A 27,328-nucleotide genomic window follows, 5' to 3' on the forward strand; every position below is an offset into this window, starting at 1 on the left:
ATTTATATCAGTATCGGTATCAACAAAACTTGCCGTGTATTTACCCAGTATCGGTTCAATACCAAAATTTGCATTACCCAACCCTAATAATCATAGGAGTGCCGCTGTGTACAGTATATTTTTTTTTTAAGTAATTGTCCAAATGCTTATTTCTAACTGCGTACTACAATTAATATTTTCTCTTCCACAGAAATAACGGTACTCACCACAGAAGTTTCCAGTGTAAATATATTATTTTAATATAAATACAATTCAGAACCCATGAATGACTGAATATTACTAGGAACTGTCTGACGTTTTTCTATGAACATTACAGATAACCCTGGGGATCCTGTAAAAATGCAATTATTTCTAAGTTAATGTATTGAGAACAACATTGTTGCATAACGCAGATTGAAAAGCAGACACAGGGAAACATTTTGTCGACGGGACAGGACAGCTTCATCCATGTGACCATAAATAATGGAATACATGAATGGAACAGCTGCAAATCCACTGTGAAAATAGTTCATTTCAACTCATTTTTTACACCACATGGCAAAATAAATGCATGTTGCATGCTACAATCAAGTCATCTGTCAAACATGGTCTAATTCACGTTATGTTACATTTGAATTTATAACTAAGCACCATGTATGTGATAAGAAAACTTGCTTTTGCAGGAGAGTCTTTTTTTTTTTAAAGAAGCAGAAGTTTAAGAAGATAACTTGTGCAGCCAATGTACACTGTGATCGAAGAGGCAGAAGAACGAATGTATCTGGGGCTTTATCTTCTTGCTTTGGCTCAGCCGACCTTCAAGAGCTGTTGAGAAAAGAGATGAAATGATGAACGGGAAGCAAGGAAAAGAAAAATGCCTTTCTGAAAGTCCTTTTGGGATGACAGTGATTGTCCCCTAAACCTAATAACTGGTTGGGCCACCCTTAGCAGCAACAACTGCAATCAAGCGTTTGTGATAACTTGCAATGAGTCTCTTACAGCGCTGTGGAGGAATTTTGTCCCAATCATCTTTTCAGAATTGTTGTCATTCAGCCACATTGGAGGGTTTTCCAGCATGAAGCACCTTTATAAGGTCATGCCACAGCATCTCAGAGGTGGACTTGCTGGTGTGTTTTGGATCATTGTTCTGCTGCAGAACCCAGGTTGGTTTCAGCTTGAGGTCACCAACAGATGGCCGGACATTCTCCTTCATTTTTTGGTCGACAGAAGAATTCATGGTTCCATTTATCACAGCAAGTCTTCCAGGTCCTGAACCACCACCATATTTTACTGTTGGTATGATGTTCTTTTTCTTTTTACTTGTACATCCTCCAAAAAAGTTCAACATTTGTCTCGTCAGACCACATAGTATTATCCCAAAGGTCTTGGGGATCATCAAGATGTTTTCTGGCTAAACTGAGACAAACCTTAATGTTCTTTTTGTTTCTTTTGCCATTTTTGCCGAGTGTCTTTCTTAAGGAGGAGTCATGAACACTGACCATAACTGAGGCAAGTTAGGCCTGCAGTTCTTTGGATGTTGTTGTGGGGTCTTTTGTGACCTCTTCGATGAGACATGCAAAAAAATAAGAAATCAGGAAGGGTGCAAACACTTTTTCACACCACTGTAAATGTTAAGAAGTGATATGTTCATGAGGAGACTCTTATTTTGAAACTTTGAAAGGGTGTCACTTCCACGTTACGATCAGTTATGTCAATACACTCGCTTTGGACAGCCTTGCTTAGGGGGAGCAAGGCGTGCCCCCTTAATATAATGTACCATAATACATATAACACACCAACTACTTATCATGCAGCAAGAATGACTGTGGTGTTTATGACCACAGTGAGAAGGATGAGGTATAATTCCACTCTTGCCTGTCATCGTCTTCCTTGATGCCACCATAGCTGTGGATGAGGTTGGACCTGTTTCCATTGGGGTTCAAGAGGGAGGCGCCTGGCAGCTGGCCTGGTCGAATGGGCTTGGCTGGGTTGGACACAGGGAGACTAAATAAGTCACGTGCAATATATAGTAATTCTATTTCATTTTTGTCCCAGAAACGTTTTGAGCCCATGGACTGGCTCCTTTCTGTCAAGCATCTGACCTCATAGTAATAATCTAATGCTGCTGTCATGTACTGAAATGAAAACATTGTACAAAACACTCAAAATCCAAACCGACTTGCCGTCACTGCAAGTTTTTCTAAGAGAAAATGATAACAGCGCAGTTTGGAAAGTTATTTATCCCGATAGTTATTTTGAACTTTAATCCAAAATGACGGAACAACGAACCTCTCCCTGCACAAAACACGAGGGGTTTGGTGCTTTAGCAGGCCTGGATGCGACAAAACCATATTTGAAGTAGCTGTTGTCATAAGTTAGGTTGAATTTTGCTTTCTTGTTTCCCCAGTGAGAGCGCTTGTTAACGTAGTTTGTCTCTCCCAGGGACCGGTACCCGGCTGCGGCCCCATGGTTGCTGACCCCTGATGTACAGTAAGTCACAAACTGCTGATATTTTGGATTTACTTCCATGATAGAGCAAACCTGCCAACCTTGAAGACATTTCATGAGCGCTGTAACGCTTCTCACAAGAGTCATAATAGTTCGACTTTAAAATAATCCAAAAGTCAAACCCAGAGCTGCATTCGTGCGCGTATTGAAGACACGTAATTTAATTTATGCGATTGGTCGCCACCTTGCACAAAAGAAATAATTAGAATGACTCAAAATAATACACAAAGTCAGGGAAACTGCAGTAATGCAGCAGTATAGAAGTGAAGAAGCAGTAGCGTTCTACTGTACTATATTGTCTTTTTCTACTTACCTATCTGAGCAGAGCCTCTCCTTCCCATGTTTTTGGGCTTGATTTGGGCGTCCTTTATGCGCTCAACCTCTTGCTGGTGTTGTTGGCGCTCACGTGCTGCAATCTCTTTGGCCTCCTTCAGAGCGCTCTCCAGGGCTATCACGCGTTCGGCTGTGGTCCGCAGCCGCTTCTCCATTTTCGGGATCTCGGAACAAAGGGCGGCATTGTCCCGTATCAGCTATGTAAAGGTGAAAATACACATTTATTTATTATTTATTATTTTTGGATAGGTAATACATGAGAACAGGCAACTTTCAACCATATTTCATTACCGCTTGTAGCATTTTGTCAATAAGCTTTTGCACATACTGATGTATTTACCTGTTTGTGAGATTTGGTTAGCTGCTCCAGGTTGTTTTCCAGAAAGCAGATCTTCCGTCTCTGGGCAGTGCTGACTTCTCTTTCCTCTGAGCTCATCTGTGCATTCTGCATGAAGCAAATGTTTATTTTGTGCAAATGTTTTTTCATAGTTCTTGTTTTTTATCATATATCATATCATATATATATATATATATCATATATATATATATTATATTTTATCATTTACACCTTCACAAAGTCCATACTTTTTGGCAGCTTTATTTTCACAGAAAGAAAACAAAAAATCCAGAAAAACAGGAAATAAAGGTTTTACATTCATTTGTATTTGATTGCGTGAAATAAGTATTTGATCCCCAAGTACAACATGGTAGAGAAACCCTTGTAATTGGTCACCAGGGTTGCACGCATCACTGGAGGGATTTTTGTCCACTTCTATTTACAGATACTCTCCAAAGCCTGAAGGTTTTGAGGCTGCTGCTTGGCAACTCATCTTCAGTGTTCCGGCTGAGGCCTCCTCCAAGATTCCGCCAAGTATGGCAAAATGCACACTGGCGGCACCTGGATGTTGCACTCAAGGCACCCCATATGATGGGTGTGTAGCGATAGACCTGAACCACCCTCGATCATCGGCATCTTGGCTAATTAGCGGAAGAGGAGTGGTTGTTAAAAAAAAGAGAACTGAACAGAAACACAGCCCATTTCTCTACCTCCACAGAGCTCAATTTTGGTCTCATGTAACCGCATCACATCCTCCCAAGCCTTGTCTGAGTCATTCAGGTGTTGAGTGTCAAACGTCAGACGGGCCTGTACATGTGTCTTCTTAAGCAGGGGAACCTTGTGACAGCAAAGTGTGTTACTAATACTTTTCTTCTTGACTGTGCTCCCAACTCCCTTGACATCAATTACCAGCAAATTCTGGGCTGGTCCCTCACCTTTCTCGCCATCAACAGGTGAAATCTTGCATGGTGTTCTTATCTTATCTTATTATCTGAACTTTGTATATTTTTTTCATTTTCAAATTATTGCACCAATAGTGGTCTCTTTCTTAAAAGCTTCTTGATGAAAGGACAAGACTCATGCTTGTTGGTTAGGAGGGGTTGAAATATTTATTCTCCCCACGGTTTATTATGTACCATGTACACCATTGTATTGTGGTTGGTGTAGAACTGTAAAAACCATCAGCATTATGTCCACTTACCTTCTTGACTCGACTGACAAGGTCTTGGACAAAAAGTCGTCTGAGGTTGTGAAGTGTCTGCAGCTCACGGGCCTGGAAAAGACAAATTGTGACGATTACGAGTGGTGTTCATACACGTGGCTTTTCAGTTTCGATGTGACATCCCAACTCAACATAAGTGGAGATTACTTTCTGGTACAGCTTTCAGGACACCACGCCCAGCACAGTACGCTTTACAATGCACAATGTATACAAATTTACCATTCAGCATTCATGGACCTGCAAATTTGTGGCTTTTTAGTAAAAAAAAAATATATATATGCTTTTTTTAATCAGAGAATATGCCATTTTTTCCTAAGGGAACAAATAAATTAAACCCAAGTTGGTAATAGTTTATAAATACGTGATAATACAGGTACAATGAATCACTGTAAAGAAACCCCACATTGTTTAAAGTTAGGTTATTGTACATTTTCTTCTTCTTATTCTCAGATTTTGATTCTTGCATTTTATTCAATTATGGCACTATGTTCATTATTTCCTGTACCCTATGCACCAACATGCCAAGGACAGCTATTTGTGTGTGTTAAAGACTACGGAAGAAATCTAATTTTATTAAATGAATACAACTCATTTCTATTTCAGGATCCCCTTGCTTGAGGATGTGCTCTTTATAAGCAGTGAATCAGCTTGATATCTACACCCTGACTCATATATGACAAACCGACCCAAATGCCTACCTGATTGTGCAACCAAAAACAACACAACAAGTAACACATGTGGAACACACTAATGAAACTGTACCACATAGATTATGCGGGTATCAAAAAATAAATGCTTACACTATAATATACATGCAAAACAATACTATTTACTAAGTATAACCCGCAAGGCATGCTAGGTAACTTGCTGTTGCTGTTTACCATGTAGTCCAATAACTGGAACCACAGCTTATCAGCATATACTGGTTTGGGAGTGTAACGTACCAAAGTGTCCTCCAACCCCTTCAGGTCCTGCCTGGTTTGCTCCTGCTTGTCCTGCTGCACCCTGCGAGAGTGATTAAAAATGTAAGAACAGACGCAACTCCAATCCCTGTCAGGATAGAGAGGTAGAGATGTTACGTGAGCTCTTGGAGCTGACGACTCTTCTCCTGTTCCGCTGCTTTGACCTTCTCGTGCTCCACTCTCAGCCTCTCCTGCTCCAGCATGATCTCTTGGTTCAGACTGCACACATGACAGGAGATGTATGGAGCAATGGGCCTTCACTTGCTTTGAGGGTGATGTGGTCGTCTTACTCCTGCAGTTCATGGATCAGTTTCTCCTTGTTGTCCAGTTCGTCTCTCAGGTTGCTCAGCTGCCTCTGGTGGGCTTCTCTGTGAGACAGGATCTGCTTCTCCACAGCTTCCTGAGGAGGGTCAAAAACCCCTCAAACTCCCACTTTAGCATATTAGAACAGACGAAAGAAGAGAACGTAGTGACCGAGTACCTTAACTTCATTGGCGGGCTGGATCTCATTCTCCTTTTCCATGACATGGACTTTCTCTAGGTGGTGAAAACACATTTTCAAGAATCTATTCAACATGATCATATTCTGTATTTTTACAGGGTTTAATAAGCAGATTTTTCCATCTGGGTACATGAAAGGGGCAGAAAAAGCTGTGGGTATGAAACAAATAACCAAACCTGGCCCACTGCTTACAAGTGTGCTCGTTGAGGGGACGTGTCCCCAACTTGACAGTAGATCAGTGCTGGACTTTAGATGTTAAGTGTAGTGAGTACAGTAATCCCTCGTTTTAATTGGTTCCAATACCTGACCGTGATAAGACAGTAGGAAGTAGGATTCCTTATTTATAAATGGGCATAGAAACCTGTTTACAACCTTCTAAATACTGTTTTCAACATTATGAGAGTCCTCTAGACATAAATGAACACCCCTATAGCCACCTTTACACTAGTATTAGCCAATTTAATAGACATAATAAGAGTAAATAATCCATTTAAGTCATAAATAAGACTTGTGCTCGTGTGTGTTGTTGTACCTGTTGAGACGATTATGAGATAATTCAAACCTGCAATAAAAGCCTGTCGTCCCGGCGAACACGTCTGGTGCTTGTGTGTCTCACCAAATGCTATAGTAACATTAGTACCATTACATATCATTCACAGCGTCTTTGAATGCGTCTTCTGAATGCCTTATAGTTGTATTTGCCTTCTTTTAGCCATTTTTATGCTTGAAAATGCTTCATCTAGGCAAAAGATACATACAATCTTTGACTAATAATAGGCTGATTCAAGCAGCATGATTTATTAATTCATATATTTTTGAAAAACCGTGATGGAGTGAAGCCGCAAAATTCAAACCGCAAAGTGACGAGGGACGACTGTATACCCAAAGTAAAGGATATACAGTATTTACCTCTAAAGACGTATAAAATATGAACTTGCACACAACCTCTGCGGGGACAGCAATAATTACATTCTGTCACTGAGCGGCGCTCACCTTGTGCTCGAATCCTGACTATTTCTTCATTGAGGGAGTCCACATTTTCTTCCAACTGTCTTTTCTTCTGCTCCACGTTCTGGAGACAGTCTGTCAGGGATTTTATTTTAGCTTCATGCTGCCCACAAACAGGCAAAAGCAAAAGAAAACATTCAGTGACAGTATTTTTTAAAGCCAGAATATAGAAAAAAAGGGTCTTTCAGTGGTGTAGCATCGATGGGTTGTCAACATTGACAGCAACCTAACCTAAGCACCGTAAATTGTGATCTTGTCATCTACTTACAGTACAGTACAGTACACTTACAGTATTCTTAGACAAGCCAACTACAGTACACCACTGAGGACAGCATCCATGTTGGTATTTACCTGAGAGACACGCAGCCGGCAGGCAGTTAACTCCCTCTCATTCTCGTCCATCTTCTGGGTGCTGTCAGCCTGGGAGCTCTCCAGTTGTTTGCTGCGTTTCACCATCGTTTTTACCTCTGACTTCATCTTACTGATGTAGAGTCGAGCCGCCGTGAACTCCTCGTCAATGAGACCGCTGTTCTCGTGTTGCTGGTGGACCACAAACACACACTTTTAGACAGTAGACACTTTTAGACTAGCAGACAATACTGTGTAATGGAACAAGAAGGTGTCTTTATTTTCCTTTGAACACTGCGAAAACTCATGATCTTATAAAGAATATTTGTCTTATTTCTAGTCAGCCTGTCTAAGATTATGATTTATAAATGCACAGCCATTAAAATAATGTAATATGTAATTTAGTCTTCGCAATGTCTTCATAAAGTAATGATTATTTCTCTCCTTTTCCAGTAAATAGTTATAGTCTGGGATGGATAAATTCATCTACAAAAGCACCATCATGTAGTCCATCAGACTACTATAATCACACAACGGTTGATTATCTAAAAAAATAAACAAATTGGTCGTTCATTATTTTGTGAAACGTTTTATTTTCTCTTGTGTGTTTATAATTGCAATTTAACCAAGCAAAAATATGTTTTTTCTGATTACTCAATTAATTGAAAACATGTTCAGTAGAATACTGAATGACTAAAATATTCGATAGCTGCAGCTCTGCGTGTCATGGCAGCGTAAGTGGTATAAAAATTAGGCCACCCAAGTAAAGAAGGGAAAACAACACGTAAAATATAAGATTTGTTCATTTCCATGTTGTGATTGCTGGGCCTTGTAATTTAATTCCTGCCCTTTTACTACAATAATTCTTATTTTCTTATTGTAAGAAAATATTGAATGCCCTGTTTTTTGTTCAATTCCTACTGGTTTCTTTTTGTAGTTCCTCCACTAATTCATTTACGTCCGGTATGGCACGTCCTGCCAGCCTCGTTGCTCGGTTTAGTGTTTTTTCTATTTAGCTCATTGTCTCCTGAGTAGATATGTTATTTTTGTATGGTGTGCTTCTGGACTACTACGCTCTTTGTGTGCATTTAGGTTTCAAACCAAAACCCAAATGTTACACCATGTTATGTGTTCATAACTACACCATGCTGGACTGTACTGAATCGTACCACTTGGTTTACAGCTGCTTGCTTACCTTGATGTCGTTGCTTCCCACTGCAAGGCCTATCTCTGCGAGATCTTTGAGTAATGATGACATCATCTCAGTGACCCTCTTCTTCTGGTGGTTGGTCATCTCCTTCAGCTTCTGGAGCTCTGAGTCAATAGAGGCTAAGGAGCTCTTGTGAGGACATCAAAAACACCAGTAAGTTAGTTTTGAATGTCATTATATCCCAAGAAAGACATGATGAAGGTTAAACCTGCTTACAGATTTTTCATTCAGTTCTTCACTCAGGGCCTCAAACTCTTTTGTTTTGTCCTCGACCTCCTGACTTTTCTGGTCGTAGTTAACAGCGAGCTCCTCTAGGGCCTGCAGCACCTCCTTCACCTCCTCCTTGGAAGCTTCATTCTCCGCCAACAGCCGGTTCAGCTCTGTCTGCAGGTTGTCATGGTCCCGGCGGGATGAGGCGAGGAGCTTCACACAAATGAAGCGACAGAGTGTTCCTCAAACAATCGGCAACACATTTTAAAAGTGCAAAAATGAATTGTTAAGCGGAGGAGCAGTGACGGGGGTGTAGATGTGAGCTGTCACCTCCTCCTGGTCCAACATCTGCTCCTTCATTTTCTCCACCAACTGAGACTGTTGATTAATCTCATCATCCTGGAAGAGGGCAAGGATGGAGAGTTTGAGTTTAGAGGGATATGTTATTGTATCACTGCAGGTACTATTTTTGTGACATCATACCTTGTCATCCAGCTCTTTGTACAGCTTAGCCATCTCTGCCCCGTACTGTGCTGTGTCAGCATGTGTGAGTGTGACGCCAGGAAGCCCACTATGTGCAGGTGAGGCTGTTATCTTGTCATTGAGAGCAACATCCAGAGCTTGGACCTCCGCTTTGGCCTTTTCCTTGTCAAACTGTTCCTCCACTGGCACACTTTCACCTGTAGGGGGCGATAGGAATGAATGTACTTTATCAGCATCGTGTACAGTAGCTGCCGCTCTCATTTAGGGGTCACCACAAGGTTTTGTTTGCCTTAGTTTTCTCTCTGGAAAACAAACTCCAATCTCGCCCAGTTTCTGGTTTCATTGAAAGCGTGCTTGACAATAAACCCGGCACAGCATGATGACACAGTCACGCAGATGCTCCCTTTCATCTTGTGTCTAAAGTGCAGACTTCAAAGTGCATCCGAGTCTTTAAATGGTGTAAAAGGGGCAAGTAAAACCAGACTTATGAACAATAATATTCGGCATAATGGAAAAGAATGCCTTTGAGGCCTGACACAGGCCTGACTCTTCTCCTTGGCTGCACTTGACGTTTCTTGATGTTATATTCATCAATACTGACGTGGGCAAATCCATTCATCAATTCTGACTGCCTAGGGCCTCGCATGGCTCTACTTCTTCACTGGATTGTTACCACTTCATTTTTCATGATCTCACCACTCCGCCAGCGGTTCAGTTCAGTTTCCAGCCAGGTCACAGTGCCTCTCAGCGTCTTGTTCTTCTCTTTCTCCTTTTCGTATTTGCTCTTCCACTGCTCTGCAGTCAGCTCCACGTTCAGACTGACCGTGTTCTTGACGGTCTTGGCCCTGGTCAGAGAGGCACATTATTGAATATCAACGGCTTTTGGGCTGTTTTCACATCAGAACTCACAGAACAAATGATCATCATTACTCTACATTGCCGAACCTTTTTTTTGTACTTAAAAAAAAACATTTTTGTGGCAAGGCAGAAAAAATACTTTACTATTGAATTAAATGTCAAAAAAATGAAGTGATGTGTACCTTTGTCCAAACAGTAGTGTGGACCTGGTTTCCGCATCATTGTAGGAGGAAGGGGAACAGCAGATCACCATGGTGGTCCGACAGTTCCCTCCCAAGGAGTCCTGCAGGATCCTGGTCATTTTACTGTCCCTGTATGGCACATATGTCTGACACAGGCCCAAAACATGCTTTTACATGAAGCATTTATTCAATATAAATCATGAATATTAAATACATTTTTTGCTACTTTTCACCTTCGATTTTTTTTCAGAATTTTGCAGTCCTACTGCAATAATTGCTCAGGGTTGAAACATAATTCAAGAATTCAGTTAGTGTCCTACAATACTAGCAACCCTTTTCTATTACCAAACAATGTGTCTTAATTAATTGCACCCAGTAACAAGTATCCAGTAATCGGGATTTACTTTGTATTGGGCTGTCAGGGAGTCCTTGAGTACAATAGTAGCGTTTGTACAGTGATGCAGCTCGTTAAATTTACAAAAACAATAACTTAGAAATTAGACTGCACGCTAGTGTGAGTTGAGGTCACAATTTTATTTTTTATTTTTTTGCAGCCCTAACATGCACGTGTATGACTTACTTACCGAGCCCTCAGCCAGTGCTGAAATGACATTGCCAAGTGAAGACAGGGACTTGTTGATCATCTTGGCTTCATCCAGCACTGTGCCCTCTGCTCCAGTTTTACCCACCTTGGGATGGTACAACAGGTGGTTAGCATTTGGTTTTACGCACATACAAACAAAGAAGAAATAAAAGGGATGTTCATACTTTTTCACTGCCGGCCAGGTCGACAAGGTAGAGTTTGCTGGTGAGTTTCTGTTCAGTCTGAGTGTTCTCCTGCTTAATGTTGATTTGGAAGATACTGTGACTCCTAGAACTGTGCTCGTTCATGTCTGAGAATAAAGCGTGGACATTAATGACATAGAGTGGTGTGAAAAAGTGTTTGCCTCCTTCCTGATTTCTTATTTTTTAGCATGTTTGTCACACTTAAATGTCTCAGGGTCTTTTGTGAACTCTTGGATGAGTCGTCGCTGCGCTCTTGGGGTCACTTTTGGTTGGACGGCCAGTCCTGGGAAGGTTCACCACGGTTCCATGTCTTTGCCATTTGTGGATAATGGCTCTCACTGTGGTTTGCTGAAGTCCCAAAGCTTTAGAAATGGCTTTATAACTTTTTTCCAGATTGATAGATCTCAATTAATCTCAGTTAAGTTATGTTTTAACAGGGGGGCGGTAACCACTTTCTCACACAGGGCCATGTCGGTTTGGACTTTTTTTCTCCCTTATTAATTACAAGTTTCATTTAAAAAACTGCATTTTGTGTTCAGTTGTGTTGTCATTGACTAATATTTACATTTGTTTGATGATCTTAAACATTTAAGCGTGACTGTATAAACCGTAAATAAAAATCTAAAAAATAAAATATAAAATAAAGGTTTTTTTGGAATGTTAACACTTTATTCTCATAATATTCTAACTTTTGCTCCAACCTAATTTTCCAAAAATTACAACTTTATTTTGCTTTGTTTGTTTCTCATAATGTTACAACTTAAAAACAAACAAACATTTTTTCTTTAATATTTCAGTTCTGCACTACTAAAGTGACATTATTTCTCCTCAAAATATTGTGCGTTTATTCTCGTAAAATTGAACTTAAATTGAACTTTCTTCTTGTAAATTCTGAAAAATGACTTTATTCCCATAATATTTTTACTTCATTCTCGTAATATTATAACTTTTTCCAAAACCAAATTTTCCAAAAAATCACAAATTTGCTTTGTTTATTTTTCATAGTATTACGACTTAAAAGAAATATTTTGACTTTATTCTTGTAAAATTACTTCTGATATTTACTGTTTTTTTATTTCTTGGTAAATTATATTTTTTAGACGGGACAATAAAAAAAGTCCGCAAATGGCCCCCAGGCTGTACTTTGAACACCCCTTTGAACACATTCTTTGTACAACAACAAAACTAGCAGAGTTCTAAGACTTCTGCACAGTACTTTATATTCAAACTGCTTAGTATTTGTTAATATTGCATTGCATTTGTTCATGTGCAAGTATTGTGCAAAACTGTGCAAACACAATATGATCCAAAGGTCATTATGATCTTGTATACAGTATGTACACATAATCATGTAAGTTTATACTGTGAATAGTGTGTACACCTACAATTCGGAATTGAATATACAAATGTACAAATACAGTATACTGTACAGTGGATCCCTGCCTATTCGTGCTTCAGCATTCGCAGTCCTGCACATTTGTGGGTTTCTTTGTTTTTTGTGGGAAAACCATTCATTCATATTTTTTTTTTGAGAAAACCAGGCTCATTCACCCTAAGTATGAAAGCATGAAATACACAGCCTACTGACACGAAGTACATTTCACAGTGTCAAAAACAGGCACTTTTATGTTTGTGTCCATTACTCGTGCTTTAACCCCTAGAAATGCAGTTCTCCCATTTTCGATTTCTCGCAAAACAGTGGTCTCTTGTTTACTAAGCTTCTTGCTGAAAGGGCAGGACTAATGTGCTTCATGTGCACATAACCGTTCTGTAGGGCTGAAAATTCTTACAGGCTACTCATTTCACTCAATCAAATTCATCTTTAATGTTTTTCTTCATTTTGTAAAATAAATATAAGAAGTAAAAAAGGGGGGTAAACTTCCAAAAGCAGCAGGGCTTCAAGTAATTTTGAGTGTATCATTTCTACATGGCCAGCGTGTTCAGTGGAACGCACACCCAGTAATTAAATAACATTGCAAACTACTGGCCTGGTATGAATATTACAGCTTTCAGTTACAGTTTACAGTTGTGTTTGCAGCTCCATGCAAATAGCTGACGTTGTAAATATGCTGTAGTCTTAATATGTGTTACTTTTCATGTGCGTTTGAGACCGACTTGGTGGCTGTTGGACTTTGCCTTTTAAACTACTTAAACCTTGACAGTATGCCAACAAAACGTAAACGCTAACAATGCTGGGAGGACATCATGTGGCGTTTCCACTGATATAACGTGTGGGGATTCCTAGTCAAGTGGCCAGTTTTCAAATTTGCTTGTAAATTCCGTCACCTTGGTTATACAGGCTGTTACCAAATATAAATAGCGCACTTCCCCTCCTCGAGACCTATCCGACGATATAACATGTGTGAGTTTTCATTGCACGGTGTGGCCTGAGAGGTGGGTTCCTAATCAAGTGGCCCGTTTTTAACTTTGGTTGTAAATGACATGTCTATGGTTGCGCAGAATGTTACAAAATATAAACACCGCACTTCAGCCCCTCCAGAACTATCCATTTTTCTGTGATTTGCACGGTTTGTGATGAATGAACAGCAGCAAAATAAGTTATGATAAACTGAGAAATAATGTGCTGTGTACGATCACAAATTATTAACTAATTATTAACTAATGTCTCTTTGTTCATCTATCTATGCCTGCCACGTACGCAGAACAATTAAATGCTCTGTGTGACGTTTTTGGTGGTGTGCTGTGATATTTTTCTCCTGTAAAGTATGTGCCTCGGCTCAATAAACGTTGGGAAACACTGCTTTAGAGAAGTCAGTGTACAGCTTGTACAGTAAGTGTCATTTCTATGGTGCGTCACACTATTTGATTTTGTTTAGTTGTCTTCAGCATAAAGTGTGCTTAAATTTGCTATGAGGTTCTGTGCTATTTAAAAATTTGAACCGCAAAAGTTTTTCTTTGTTTTAATACTGTGAATGTAATGGTTGAAATAACATTTTACTTGTCTTGATGAAACATGATTTTCCTTTCGGAATACAGGTGTGCTTTGTTGTGGCTGAATAAAGCCTGTTTTGCTACATTTTTTGTGTGTGCCATGTTGGTAAGACGCTTTCCTTTGTGTTTTTTTCTTTAATATTTGTCCATGAATGACTAATTTCCCCATTGTAATTATACAAAGGGAAAATCACAATGATATATTGCAACATTCACTTTCTAATGCAATTTTATAGGGAAAAAAACACAAAAATGTTTACAAAAAGCCCTCGCAAAATTAGGTTTAAGGAGGGGACAATCTCAAAAAAGGTCCTGGAGGGTCTGACTGTTGGTATTTTAGTTCCTACTTCCATTTGAATGTATTTTACTCCAGTGGTCTAATTTGATGTTCGCATTAATAATATTATATTTAAAAAACTGCAACTGCCAATCGATTATTTCCATAATTAGAAATAGCATATGATTTAAACTATCCTCCATGAAGAGCTAAGTCTACTTCTACTGTCAGGTCTTATCTGCAGTCAGGAGACTCGATGAGGCTGAACCCATGTGAGGCAGCGGCACCGCACTCGGAACACAGACTCACTTGTGACAGCCACGCTTCTGTTGTTTTTGCCTTCGTCGATGGCGTCCATGACCTCATCAGGACTGCAAACGAAGCGCTCAGTACACCCCTGGGGACACATGCACATCACAAGGCACAAAGGCGGGTTCGGGAGCTTTACAGAGAAACATTTATCAGCACTGGGAACCATGACCAACCATATAGGGGAGGATGAAGAGAGGATTCCACATTTTCAGTATTTTCTAGTCTCTTTCTCACTGTCCAAAGCTTTTGCACTCGAGGAAAATGTAAAAAATGGAAGGTGTGGGGGGCCACTATGACATTCTTCAAATTTTAACGCTAATGTCAAACCAAGATATTCTACAGTACCGGTGTTAAATAAATGGAAAGAAAAAACAACCTACATCTCAGCTTGGTGATGTAGGCAACAGTGGGACCCTCTTGAAATTGTTCCTTTCTTCTTCTTGTTATTATTCCAACAACCAAATCTCCTTTTTGAGGGTTTGACATATTCAAAAACTTGCTAAATCTGCCAAGCATCTGCATCCTGACAAAAATAGTTCACCATTTGGGCCATTTCTTTGTTTTCTGTGTAATGTTCTAATGTGGGCCGTGTTTAATATTAATCTGTCCAATAAAAACAAGCTGTGAGCTACAAAGGGACCCTCGGGCCACCCCTGCTCCATCACCAATTAATAGGGGTGTCACAAGACAGCCAACTCACGAGACGAGACGAGACACGAGATTGGGTCCATGAGAACGAAACGAGGCAAGATTTAACAACAATTTTAAGAAAAGTACAATGACAAAATATGACTGGACAAACAAACTTTTTTATAAAACCGAGTCAAAATGTTTTGAAATGTTTCCTGTCCCACAAATTGACGTTAAACAATATTATTGTCAACATTTTCTGAGACCAAATAAACCACTTTTACGATGATATATCAAAATAATAATAAATAATACCTTTCATATGTAATCTTTCACTCTGTAGAGTTGTGGAATTGGTATTTCAAAAATGTATTTTTTCACAGGCAGTTCCTACTGTCTAACGTTTGCAGCATTTCTAGAAATGCTGCAAAAAAAGCATTAAAAGTTCCAGCTTGTGTTTGAACAATGTCAGCACCTATCTACTCGTCCTTGTCTTTTTACTGTCCTTGGACATTTATCATTTCAATCATTTTATTATAAAAAAAAACCCCAACATAATATATACTGTATATTTAAAAACAAATATTTGTTTTTATTAGTTATTAGTATGACCATTTTAGCTTTTTCGGGTTACATGGTGTCTTTTTGCTGTGTTTTTCCCCTTTTGCTGGATTTTTGTATATTTTATTTCTGCAATGAGCCCGGTTCCACAGATGACCCCTGCGCCACACTTTGGGTACCCATGCGTGTTTCACCAAGAAGGCGGGGTGTTGCCAGGAGACGGAGGAACGTGTCCAAGCTCTGTCTTCTTGGCTCTGTCGCCGGTCAGGGGTTGGGTTACGTTGCGGAGGGGTTGAGGCGGCTTTCAGACCCGCATTTCACAGCTGCACGGAAGTGGAGATGCACTCCCGCCTCACCTTTGTTGACCGCTTGTATTTAATTCCCGAATTAATGCATGACGCGAGAAACACTTCTGTCTTTCACTTTTAACGGCCACTACTACTCACTAAATACTTGTATAGCGGCCATGTCACTAAATTGTCAACACATAACACAGGTGTGTTATAAAGTTGGCGCTCAGGCAAATGTAACAAGGGTAAATAGAACCGCTCGATAAGTCCGAACATCTACGTGTTTTTATCTGGCAAATCTTAAGTAACTTTGATTTTGAAATGTAGAATTACCACAGTTTCAGCTTGGACATTAAGACGATGGCAGCTGTTCAAGTCAGATGGAAAAAAAAAGCCACACGTCACTCGCAGACGGTGGGAACACCGACGTACAGTAGGTTGGCCTGCAAGGTGTGCGTAAAGCACTTCATGTGCAGTTCCAATAATAGGGCCCTATGATGTGCGCGTTAACTGATTTATGGACGGAATTGCGGAATTGGCCAATAAAAACGGAATTTTCTATTAAACGCGGAATCTCATGAAAATTGACATATGTGAATAAAATACTGTCATCGTGTGGAGAAGTATTTCCCCGGCAGACTGCTCAATCGTGGCGGAATCTCATCACAAACACTCGCCCGCCCCCTCCGGAGCTAAACATGTCACAATGGGGACCTGAAACACCAGCGAAAGTAAGAAAAAAAAACTTGGAAACGCCTCTTTTATGGAGCTTGAATGGAAGCTAGCGGAGTTAGCTTAGTTTAGCAGAGGATGCTCGTGCTGTTTTGTGGTAGACTACGGCCTATTATTAACCAAAACATATTGAAATACAAGTGATATGTATTCTGGTCACTTGGTGGCAGTAATGACACAACACTGAGACATTACCTTAGTAAGCCAAGGCATATCATGACAAAAAAAGTTATCCTCCCATTCTGTGTGGAAGTGGTACGTTTTTGGCTTAGAAGAAATACATTCGAGGCTAATTGGTTAGCTCGCTAGCTAGCGGCCGTCTCGAGACCCCTAAAAAATGAATAATAGGAGTGTAAAGATAACTATAGCCATGTTACTTCATGTATTTGGAAAGTCATAAACAGGTTTTTTATGCTCTACGAACTACGAAAACATTCCATTTATTAACATCGAATCCTATATCAAGGAAACATCGCGGTCGGTTCTGGAACCAGTTAACGGCTATAAACGAGGAATGATTTTATTGCACCAATAAATGTACAGATTTTTGCACTTATTTAATATTTTTTACTGTCACAAAATTAAACACACCGTATGCTTGTAAAATAAGTGTAAAAGGTAAAAAATGAAAATGGAAAAAACATGGAATTTGGGAAAGATAAAAGGGATTTCATGGGGCTGCCCTGTTCTTGTGAGACAGCTGTTCTCGTCACATTTTAATCTCGAGAGATCTTGTGACACCCCTACCTATTAATATGTAATATGCATATAAAATTCCTGCGCTGAGCAAAATGTGGAAAAATACCAGCAGCACATGTCAGTCATGAAACTAAATGAATGAATGAATGAATAAATGATGATCAGACACGTCTTACCTTCACGTACGGCACTCTGTTTTTGTCCTCATGGACCGAAAGGTTGGTCTTCGTCACTAGAGAGGACCAAAAAGAAAAATCCAATATAATCCTTGCCCTGCTAAAATGATGTATCACTAAAAACATCATTCATACCATCCAGCAGGTCTCGAATTTTGTCCAGATAGACTTCAAAATAAGAAACCTACAAATCCAAATCCTTTCATGAGACTTGTGGTGACTTGTGGTGCATGTTGTTATTCTTGAAGCTTCATAACATGAAAGGCTTACTTTGATGTGAAACTCCAGGTTCTCATCCATGGAATAAATATAATTAAAGATGTCCTCCACGATTCTAGGAATGATTCCCATCATGTCTGGGTCATGAAGTTTGCCCTTGAGCAGAATCAAAATAAGTTCATGGACAGTCACTGCAAATAAGTGTCATTTGAAGCTGGTTTACCTCCATTGTGTGCGTTTTACCAGAGGATGTCTGCCCGTAGGCAAATATTGTGCCATTGTAGCCCCCGAGCACGTCTGGACTCACCGAAAACATTTATTATTGAGGTGAGTGTTTGGACTCGGTGTGTTTGCACGCAGATTATGACGTTTACCTTTGACAATCTTCTGAGCCACAGCATTGTAGAACTGGACCTGAGTCGTACCGGACTGGAACACATGGTCAAAGTAGTAGGGTTTACCCTGTGAACAAGAGTAGCCACAGCATCAATATTGCTACATATTTGAAAATAACTCAACTTGACACTTTCTTTTTCTTAATACCTGTCATGCTCTGCATGGCAGTTTGGGCTTTTGGTTGGGTTATCGCGTTTTCTGCAATTATTTCCTTTTTGGTGCATTTATTTTGTTAAGTGTCCTGTTTGGAGTGAATGCATTACCTTTACTCTGAAGGAGCTTTTAGAGGGAGCTGGGGGGCCGCACCTGTCTTTGATTTGGGTTCTGTTTAGTTCAGCTGGGGCTTTATTAGGTCTCCTTGATGCATTCTATTGCAGCTGTTTCCTGTTATTATTCTCCCTTTCTTGCATGTTAATGTTTTCCACCTCCCATTTGTGTGTCGTGCCGCCCCGTGCGAGCTTATCTTTTGTTAATAAAGTCGTTATTGAACCAACCTGCCACCATATCCTTGCATCCTCGGGTAAGGCTACACAAAATAATAGCTCAATATGACAAATACCAAAAGTATACTTTACCATACTGAACATACTGTATCTTATTTCAAAGTACTGTAATTGTAACGGTGACATTTTCACTGCTTATCATCATTTTTGCTATTGTCACATCACGTCACGTGAACAGTACCCAAACTAATAGTGAGTTTAGCAAAACTACAACACCAGCTGTGTTTACTGTTTCACACAGCAACTCAGCATACCGCAATCGCATACTTAGATGAGTGATCAGTCCCAGCGTCTGATGAGACATATACAGGGTGGGTTGCGGGTTACATACTGGTAGAAAATAGTATCGCTTTGCATGCATATTAGCGTGGGAGTGTCTATTGCGGCTACATCATGAAAAATTTAAGGATGCAAGGGCCACTTTGATATTTTGTTAAAATGAGATGATGAAAAAACTGCATCTCAGCTTCGTGATATACGTGAAAAAGCATATTATTAGTGTGAACTTCCATCTTTGCTCTTTTTCTCCCCCATTCTTGTTTCTTTTTTATTTTCCAAATATGTCAACTTTTAAAAAAACATTTTCCAAAAATTCCAACTTTATTTTGTTTTGTTTGTTGCTCATAATATTCTGGCTTTTAAAAAAAGAACATATTTATTCTTATTTATATTACATTATATAAATAATATTATATGTATATTATATAATATTTCAACTCTATGCTACAGAAATGACACTTTTCCTCATAATATTACGAGTTTATTCTAGTAAAATTAGGACTTTTTCTCGTTAGAATATTACTTTTTTTCTCTTAATATTTTGCCTTTATTCTTGTAAAATTACAGCGTTTTTTCCCATTTGTGTCGTTGTTTGTCTCCAATTTAACTATTTCAACTTTCACATTTTCTTCTCGTAATTATGACTTTATTCCCATAACATTTTGACTTTATTTTTGGAACATTCTAACTTTTTCCTCGCCCTAATTTTCCAGAAATTACAACTTTATTCTTTTTCCTCTCGTAACATTACGGCTTTAACAAAATCACATCTTTGTTCTTGAATATTTCAACTTTATGCAACTAAAACGCTGATATTTTTCCTCATAATATTACGTCATTCTCATAAATTGAAACTTTTTCTCCTATTGTTTTCACTTTACGCTTGTAAAATTACTGCAGAATTTTCGACTTTTGCTGTTGTGTTTGTTTAGTTTAGTTTTCTTGTCAAATTATATTTTTAAAATGTGCAGCGGGCCAATGAAAAAACAGCCGCGGGCTGCAGATGGCCCCCAGGCCGCACTTTGGACACCCCTGAATTAAACAATTAGACACCCACGATTTGTGTTTATGGACAGATGATCAAATTCATGAATGAGTATCATTTGTGTGTTTAAGTGATTACAACCAAGCATTAGCATCTTTTTAAAAGGCCAAAAATTGTGTAGCATGTTTTTGCACAGCAGGATCTCAGTTTTTGGTTACAAAAACAAAGCATGCCTCAAACAGAGTGGCAATGAATGAACAACTACAAAGAATTAACTAATGTAAGACAGCTAAATAAGTAAAACAGATGATTCAAGAATCAATAGAGTCTTTGTACCAGGAGGGATTTAAACTGGACAATGACTCAGCATGTCTGATCTCCTAAGGCACAGCATTCCGAAAGTGTCGGCTCAAACAGCAAATCTACTGTTGGTTCCACGCAGCAGGAACGTTGGTATGGTAGGCTATCATTTCTGCATTAACGGAATCGCGACATTTACTGTTAAAGGCAAAATCCGGCGGAAAGTGACATCATGTGAATGAAATGACGTCATCATGAGGAGAAGGAACATTTGTGTGGGGAAGTATTTCCCCGGCGGACAGTTCAACCGGGGCGGAATCTCATCACAAACACTAACCCGCCCCCACCCGAATTAAAAAGCGAAAGGTGGCGAAGAAAAACTTGGAAACCTCTCTCTTACGGAGAGTGAATGCAAGCGAGCCGGGTTAGCTTAGTTTAGCAGAGCGTGCTAGTGCGGCTGCGTGTGTGCGACTCAGGCTGGGTGAGTGTTCACACCGCGTTGCGTTTCACCGCTTGCTCATGCAAACGAGCGCTGGTGTCGTGCGCGTTTATCCTGGCACCCAGCTCACCAATCAACATTCTCAACACACACAACACACTTCCGGCCTTCAAAATAACAAGCCTGTTTGCCACATCTTGTCTAATTGTGTAAACGAAACAAGGGTTTCATTAAAAATTATCTTAGATTAATAAAGCGCTTGGAATTGCTTGGACTACATCTTCCTTAAGCACGGGCATTAAAGTTGAAGATTTTGTAGCAATGTGTGCAGAGGTTGACATCCCATTAGAAAAGCTAAATTCCTTTCTAAATAAAATTGTCCAATGATTTCATTACCAGCGCAGGGCGCAAGCGAAGCGCAGAGGTTATGTTTTTGCCGTTGTTTATCTGTTTGCGTGTTTGTTTGTGTCCAAAATAACTTCAAAAGTTCTAAATGGATTTGGATGAAATTTTCAGGAATGGTCAGAAAAGGGATATGGAAGTACTGATTACATTTTGGGGGTGATCCGGATGTCTGGATCCAGGATTTTTTTTTTTAAAGGATTCTTAAACATTACGAGATAGGACCATTTTCGGCATTTGTGCATGTAACTCCACAAAAAATGGTCATAGCACTTGAGAAAAAAAATATAGGACAAGTTTCCAACAGGTGCTACACAATATCAAAGACCGATCCAGACAATGGAATCATTTCGGATACTATGATCCAGAACATGAAAAAAAAATAGGGGACCTTTGGAATTTTCATCATAGGAAAACAACAAATGAAGAATGCAACAAACACCACTACATACAGCCAAGACACGGTGGGATCTGGAGTGTGCCAACGGATTTGTTGGATCTTCAAAAGCTATGGAGCTTGATCCACAAAAAAAACGCCATTACAGAAAATTACATTTTTGTGAATAACTACTGAATAATATTGATATCGTTATGAATCCAAATGCTAATTGTATGCTTTCATGGTCAAGGAATCTAAATAAATGTAGGAATAATATTTATGGTGTAAATCACAATATGGGGGGAACTATGGCGCTTGGCGGAGGTCTGCGCTCTCCGAGTGCTTTGCTAGTTAACGGACATTTTATTCACTAACCCAAAAAGCATACACTCTATGCTGGTGAAATAGGTGGAAAGGTAAAAAATTAAAACAGAAAAAAACGGAATTTGAGATTTCATGAGGTCCTATCTTACAAATGACACATTTTGACATTAACTTTTGAATGAATTCTTAACTTAATTCATTCAAATAATTGTTTAGAATAATATTATTAGAATATAATATTAATATTATATTCTAATAATATTATATATAATGTTAATGATAATTTTACAATATTTCTATTTCAATACGTCTATAAAAGGATACACGTATTGTGACGTAATCCCGGTGTATTCCAGTCCTCCATTCATTTATTTCAACAGCATTTCTCAGCGAGGGCTTCGATTACTGACTTGAAAACATTTCAGGATGTTTTTTTTAGGTTTTATACCCAACCATGGGACATGCTTCCCATGTACGGGAGGGAACTCTGCATTGTTTGGCAGGTATAGCTTATAGATGACATCAACTGAACTAGAGTGGATCCCCGCACGTTCGTGACTCAACATTCACAACCCCGCACAGTTGCAGATTTTTGGTCCAAAAAATTATTTTAAAGAATTATAAAATTATTTTTTTTCTCCAAAAATAGGTTGTTTTTTTCCTACGGAAAACACATCTCATTAACCCTAAGTCATAATCATTTCTCAACGTGATAATACAGGTGAAATGCACAGCGCACGTGTTAGAAAGCCCACCATTTTTACATGTTTACGTCTTAAGCTTCACTGAATGTTTTTTTCATCAAGAGTTCAGGTGTCGCGCTTTGTTTGGCGATCCTTGAACGCACCACAGTCGTGTGCAGAGGCGCAAAGGTTTGTTTGCGGGCTTCGGCGGCCATCAATCATCTTACGTGATCATTCATTAATACGTGCTTAAACCTGGATTGTGTCACGAGTGAACGACAGCAATCGAAGAGAATCGAATCTAATAATTGCAGCGGTCTATTTCACTGCAAAAGTTGATCCGAAATCGCAGGAGAATGTCAACCTGAAGCGAGCAGGAGGGTGTGAAGTGGGTGGGGGAGCGAGCCGTGCGTTTAAAAATAGACATTTTAATGGGCGTATCAATTTTTGCCATTCGCTGGTGGTACTGTAATGTCATTTAATAGAAATCTTGGTATTAGACACTAAAACATGTCGCACACACACACACACTTTCACCCAAACTTCATACACTGTTCATTTCGGTCCAGCAAAAATGCTTCAATGGGGTTGTTGTGGTTTTGAATTTGCCTTTTCAAGACTTTTGTGGCAACTGGACACTCGCTATCAATAAACATAATGATTCCTGAACTTCAATCCGTTCATTATCAAGCAAAATTTTAGTGAAAGCATATAATGACGTCCCTTTATCAGCGTGTTTCCATTACTTACTTTGCTGCAGTTACTCACCGCAATGTGCACACAGTCCTCCCCTTGAAACTTTGGGATGTATTTGTCTCCTCGGGCCACCTCGGAGCTGTTCAGTGGCCTGAAGCGACACACCACCTTGAGGTTGCACTCCGCCGGGTTGGCCATCTCCACCGCCTCGGAGGGCTGCAGAGCTCCGTCGTGCAGTTAGGGCTGAGAGGAGGCCGCGCCTCTACAGCACAGCTGATGGACCACTTCCTGGAGGCTCGGTCGAGTCGTCCTCTCTATATGTGGACATCAGCAAATGAGGTGAACATTATGACGCGGAAAAGATGCAGGCGGAGGCGGGATCCGAGCAGTGAGCCACAGCATCAGTCTTAATTGTCGGGTTGTGCGACAAATGTGACATTCGCTACTCGACAAGCTCCTTGCAATGAAGCAGTGATCAGTAATCTGTAGAAAGCTGCGAGACACAGGAAGTCACGGGGTGTGGGGATCATGAGACAAAATTGTCTTGTCCCTCACTTTCCGCTGAGGAGCTCAGAGGTCAATATTGATAAAGCTCCTACCAACAAGATGTTCTGACACAATTAGAATCTTGGGGGCCAAAAGCATCAGGTGTGTGTGTGTGTGTGTGTGTGTGTGTTGTTGCAGAAATAGCATAAAAAGCTGGCATGACAGTCATATGATGTGTCAAAATAATACAGACATTGTATCTTCTTCAATATTCATGGAAGCATGATTCAACCTATCTCAGATATAAATATACTGTAAATGATGTGACTTTTTTTTTTACGTAAGCGTGGGATGTTTGATCTGTTCCTGAAATTAAACAAATTTCATACATATAATTCAATGTAATGCAATGCAATGTGATACAATACAACCAGTACGCCGCACGACAGTCACAATAATAACCAAATAGCTCCATTAATAGCTACTTGAAAGTGTCAACCTGATATCCTGTGTTCTGAATACAATGTATGGCAATCATATATTAATATATATAGTATTAAAATAAACATTACACCTCAAGAAATATAAAAATTCTGAGGCATTGTTTTGTTGCTATTCATTCAGTTTACAAGTGCAATATTTAAAGTAACCACCAGGGGTCAGAAGAGTATCAGGATGTGAGTACCTCCTCCCCCCATCATATTCAGGCTTTATTTTTCTGATATGACTTTTTTTTCTTGTAAGAGCACTGGACAACTTTTTTTTTTCATATAATGGCTTTATTTTTAGGATAAATATTATACTTGCACACAGACATCTTTTTTTTTAATGGCAATTTTCTTTTTGTTCTTTTTTCTTTGAGATTGAGACTTTCTGACTCAACAACAAAATTACAACTTTTTCCACCTTTCTTTATGACTTTATTCACGGAATATCTTGACTGCTCATCATAATATAATTGTTTCGCAGACGTAAATTTTCAAAAATTGCCAACCTTACCCTTTGTTTTGTTTGTTTTCCATATTACAGCCTTAAAAATATATATGATTTTAAGGTTTTTTTCCTGTCATCATAATTAAAGTTTTTTTCTCATAAGAATACTGTCTTTTGTCTTAATATTATGACTTTATTTTCATAAAATGTTGACTGTATTGTCGTAATAGGACAACTTTTCCCCCCAGATCTAAATCTCCAAAAATGTTTTTTTTTTGTTTCTCATGTTACATTTTTTTTTAAGTTTTTTTGTTTAAAATTTCAGTGTTAAGCTTCTAAAATAAAATATTTTTTGCCTTATTATATTATGACTTTTTTCTCTCGTAACATTACAACATTTTTCTCTTAATATTATGACTTCATTCTCATAATACTATTAACTTCTCTCCCCAAGCTGAATTTAAAAAAAGGCAACTTTATCCTTTATTTTGTTTGTTTCTAATAATATAACGTTAATAATAAAACATTTTTTCTTTAAGATTTCACGTTTATGCTCCTCTACTGTACAATTTTTTTGCCTCATCATATGACGACTTTAACTCAATGTTCCTCAGTTTACCGAAATAAAAGTCTCTCTCCTTCTCCACGTGCACCTGAATTTCCAAAAATGGCAGCTACATTGGCGTGGACAGCTATAATGATGACAACCGAAATTTATCTTAAATTAAACTCTTATGATCTGTTTTTGTTGTCGTCATTATATTTGTCCAGACATATATCCCTGTGGTCTAATATTTTCTTCCATGACGTTACGTGGATGTAATGTAATTTAATAGACGTGCCGTTTCGCGGATTTTGTTTGGCGGTACAGCGTTCAGAAGACGAACCTCGCCCTTTAAGAAGAATTGCATTGTGGGAAGTAGAGTGTGTTAGTTCACACTGGGAACACTGTATTAAGACACTACAACACGTTGAACACAAACACGTTAACACAAACTTCATACACAATTCTTCATCCTTCAAGTACCCTCTCTTGATTGAGAACAATAATTTTGCTTGACAACCATAAAACGGGCAAAAATAGAATAAAAAGCATTTGTTTTGCATGATGTCCACACAGCAACACAAAGCGGGTGTCAGCATTCAGACACTAACTAAGGGGAGGTATTATTACGACTTGTTGTCATAGTTGTAAGTGCATGGGTTGCCATGGTTACAGTGCTTTAAGAGCGTGGATTGGGTGTGTGAGAAGGAGCGGCATGGCTTCTAGTTGCTGAGTTACCGTCTCTGCCACAAAAGAAGAATCTCCGTTTGTCTCCAAAATGAAGTTTAATCCAATCACGCTACTTCCCTCCGCTTTCCATTGGATCTTAAAAATCAGCACGCTACTGTAAAATGCATGTTACTTAATAGACTTGGATTTTACCAACTTTTTTCCTTCAATTTAAAACATTACCGCGCCCGCATACCACTAATAATTTTAAACACATCATCATCATCATATTATTATTATTATTATTAGCATTTCTGCCAGCGTGACAAATACGACAGGTCGGGATTTCCATGGCAATTTTACAGTTATGCCTGCTAATGGTTATTTCTTATCTTGTTTTGTTTTAATGAATTCATTCAAGAAATATAGTAAGACCAGTTAAATTGCAATATTTCGACACCCTACTAATGCATTAGAATTGGCACATGGCTTTAAAATGACATTTTAATGGCAAAGCATTTGCTAGCTTACCTGACACACGGCCATTTTGGGGAAGCCGCAGCCTGGAATAGTCACATGACTATCACGTGACAACAACTCCAACAATGTTTCCTCACGAATTAAGAAGTTAAGGACGCATTTTATAACATTTATAGTGTTGGTGACTTGTCGACTTGGGTTCTTGGGAGTTGAAATCAGCATGAATTGACTTTGTTAAGCGATAAAGCAAAGCAGCAACTCACCACTGCCAGCAGATGGCGATGTGGTAAAACACAACATGTTACTACGCCGCGCACATCATTATGAACATGAATGAGTCCTTTCTCTGCTGTGTGGGGCAGCAGGTTGTTAGTGAGTCTGGAATAGATCTCACAAACTGTTGGAAGCAAGAAAAGAAAGATTTAAGTACCAAAAAGCACACATCAAATCAAAGTCGTCTATCAATGGCTGTGGTTGACTTGCCTGAAAAATCTGTTTTTCCGCTTAAGTTAAGTTAATCAGTTTAAAGGTTATAATTGAGCACATTAAAGCGTTGAAACACAGCGTGCGTGTGTGTGCGTGAGGAAAACAATGACCCAGTTCAGAACAAGATGTTTAAAACAAATGTATTTTGGTCAACATTTGATAAACGGGGAGATATACAAAGCGGAATGCTACCTATATGACACAATCCCACTCAGTTTCAGCAGCAGACAACAAATAATAAATACACGCATGAAAAGACTCCAGCTATTCTGTTTTCTGCAAATAAAATACATACAGTACTTATCTGGACAAACACGTCTTCCATAATATTTCCATATGTACATTTTCAGTAGTTTTCACACACATACTGTAGGTATTAATGGGAACAGAGGTGCGTTTTTGTTTTTTTTTTGGCATGTGGGTCTAACTGTATTTTTAAAGACAAGCAGTTTTTGGATTGTGTTTGACCTTAGAGGTTCCACTGTTTGTACCTTCAAAGTGGGTTTTTGTGGGGGTTACGTTCCGGGACCACCAACAATACAATGGGAAAACGACATAAACGGGTTCTACT

The 27,328-nt window shown here is 39.1% G+C and overlaps 1 protein-coding gene across 1 annotated transcript; it reads right to left on the minus strand.

Annotated features, from left to right (window-relative positions):
• Positions 1–265: 265 nt before the first annotated feature.
• On the minus strand, positions 266–26,725 carry LOC129173845 (kinesin-1 heavy chain-like). Its single transcript, XM_054765067.1, has 27 exons — positions 26,323–26,725; positions 23,232–23,473; positions 18,148–18,235; positions 17,997–18,070; positions 17,825–17,929; positions 17,690–17,738; positions 17,555–17,610; positions 14,464–14,551; positions 10,908–11,032; positions 10,724–10,828; positions 10,140–10,285; positions 9,796–9,944; positions 9,100–9,296; positions 8,947–9,015; positions 8,623–8,829; positions 8,392–8,535; positions 7,200–7,388; positions 6,834–6,951; positions 5,820–5,875; positions 5,629–5,738; positions 5,456–5,557; positions 5,321–5,381; positions 4,356–4,427; positions 3,158–3,262; positions 2,798–3,014; positions 1,852–1,960; positions 266–801 (listed from the first exon to the last, which is right to left on the minus strand). The coding sequence occupies exons 2-27, from the start codon at positions 23,355–23,357 to the stop codon at positions 795–797; spliced, it is 2,874 nt and encodes a 957-aa protein (XP_054621042.1). The 5' UTR covers positions 23,358–23,473; positions 26,323–26,725; the 3' UTR covers positions 266–794.
• Positions 26,726–27,328: the final 603 nt, after the last annotated feature.

The sequence above is a fragment of the Dunckerocampus dactyliophorus genome, chromosome 21 (genome assembly GCF_027744805.1).
Source record: "Dunckerocampus dactyliophorus isolate RoL2022-P2 chromosome 21, RoL_Ddac_1.1, whole genome shotgun sequence".
In the NCBI taxonomy this organism is placed as follows: Eukaryota; Metazoa; Chordata; class Actinopteri; order Syngnathiformes; family Syngnathidae; genus Dunckerocampus; species Dunckerocampus dactyliophorus.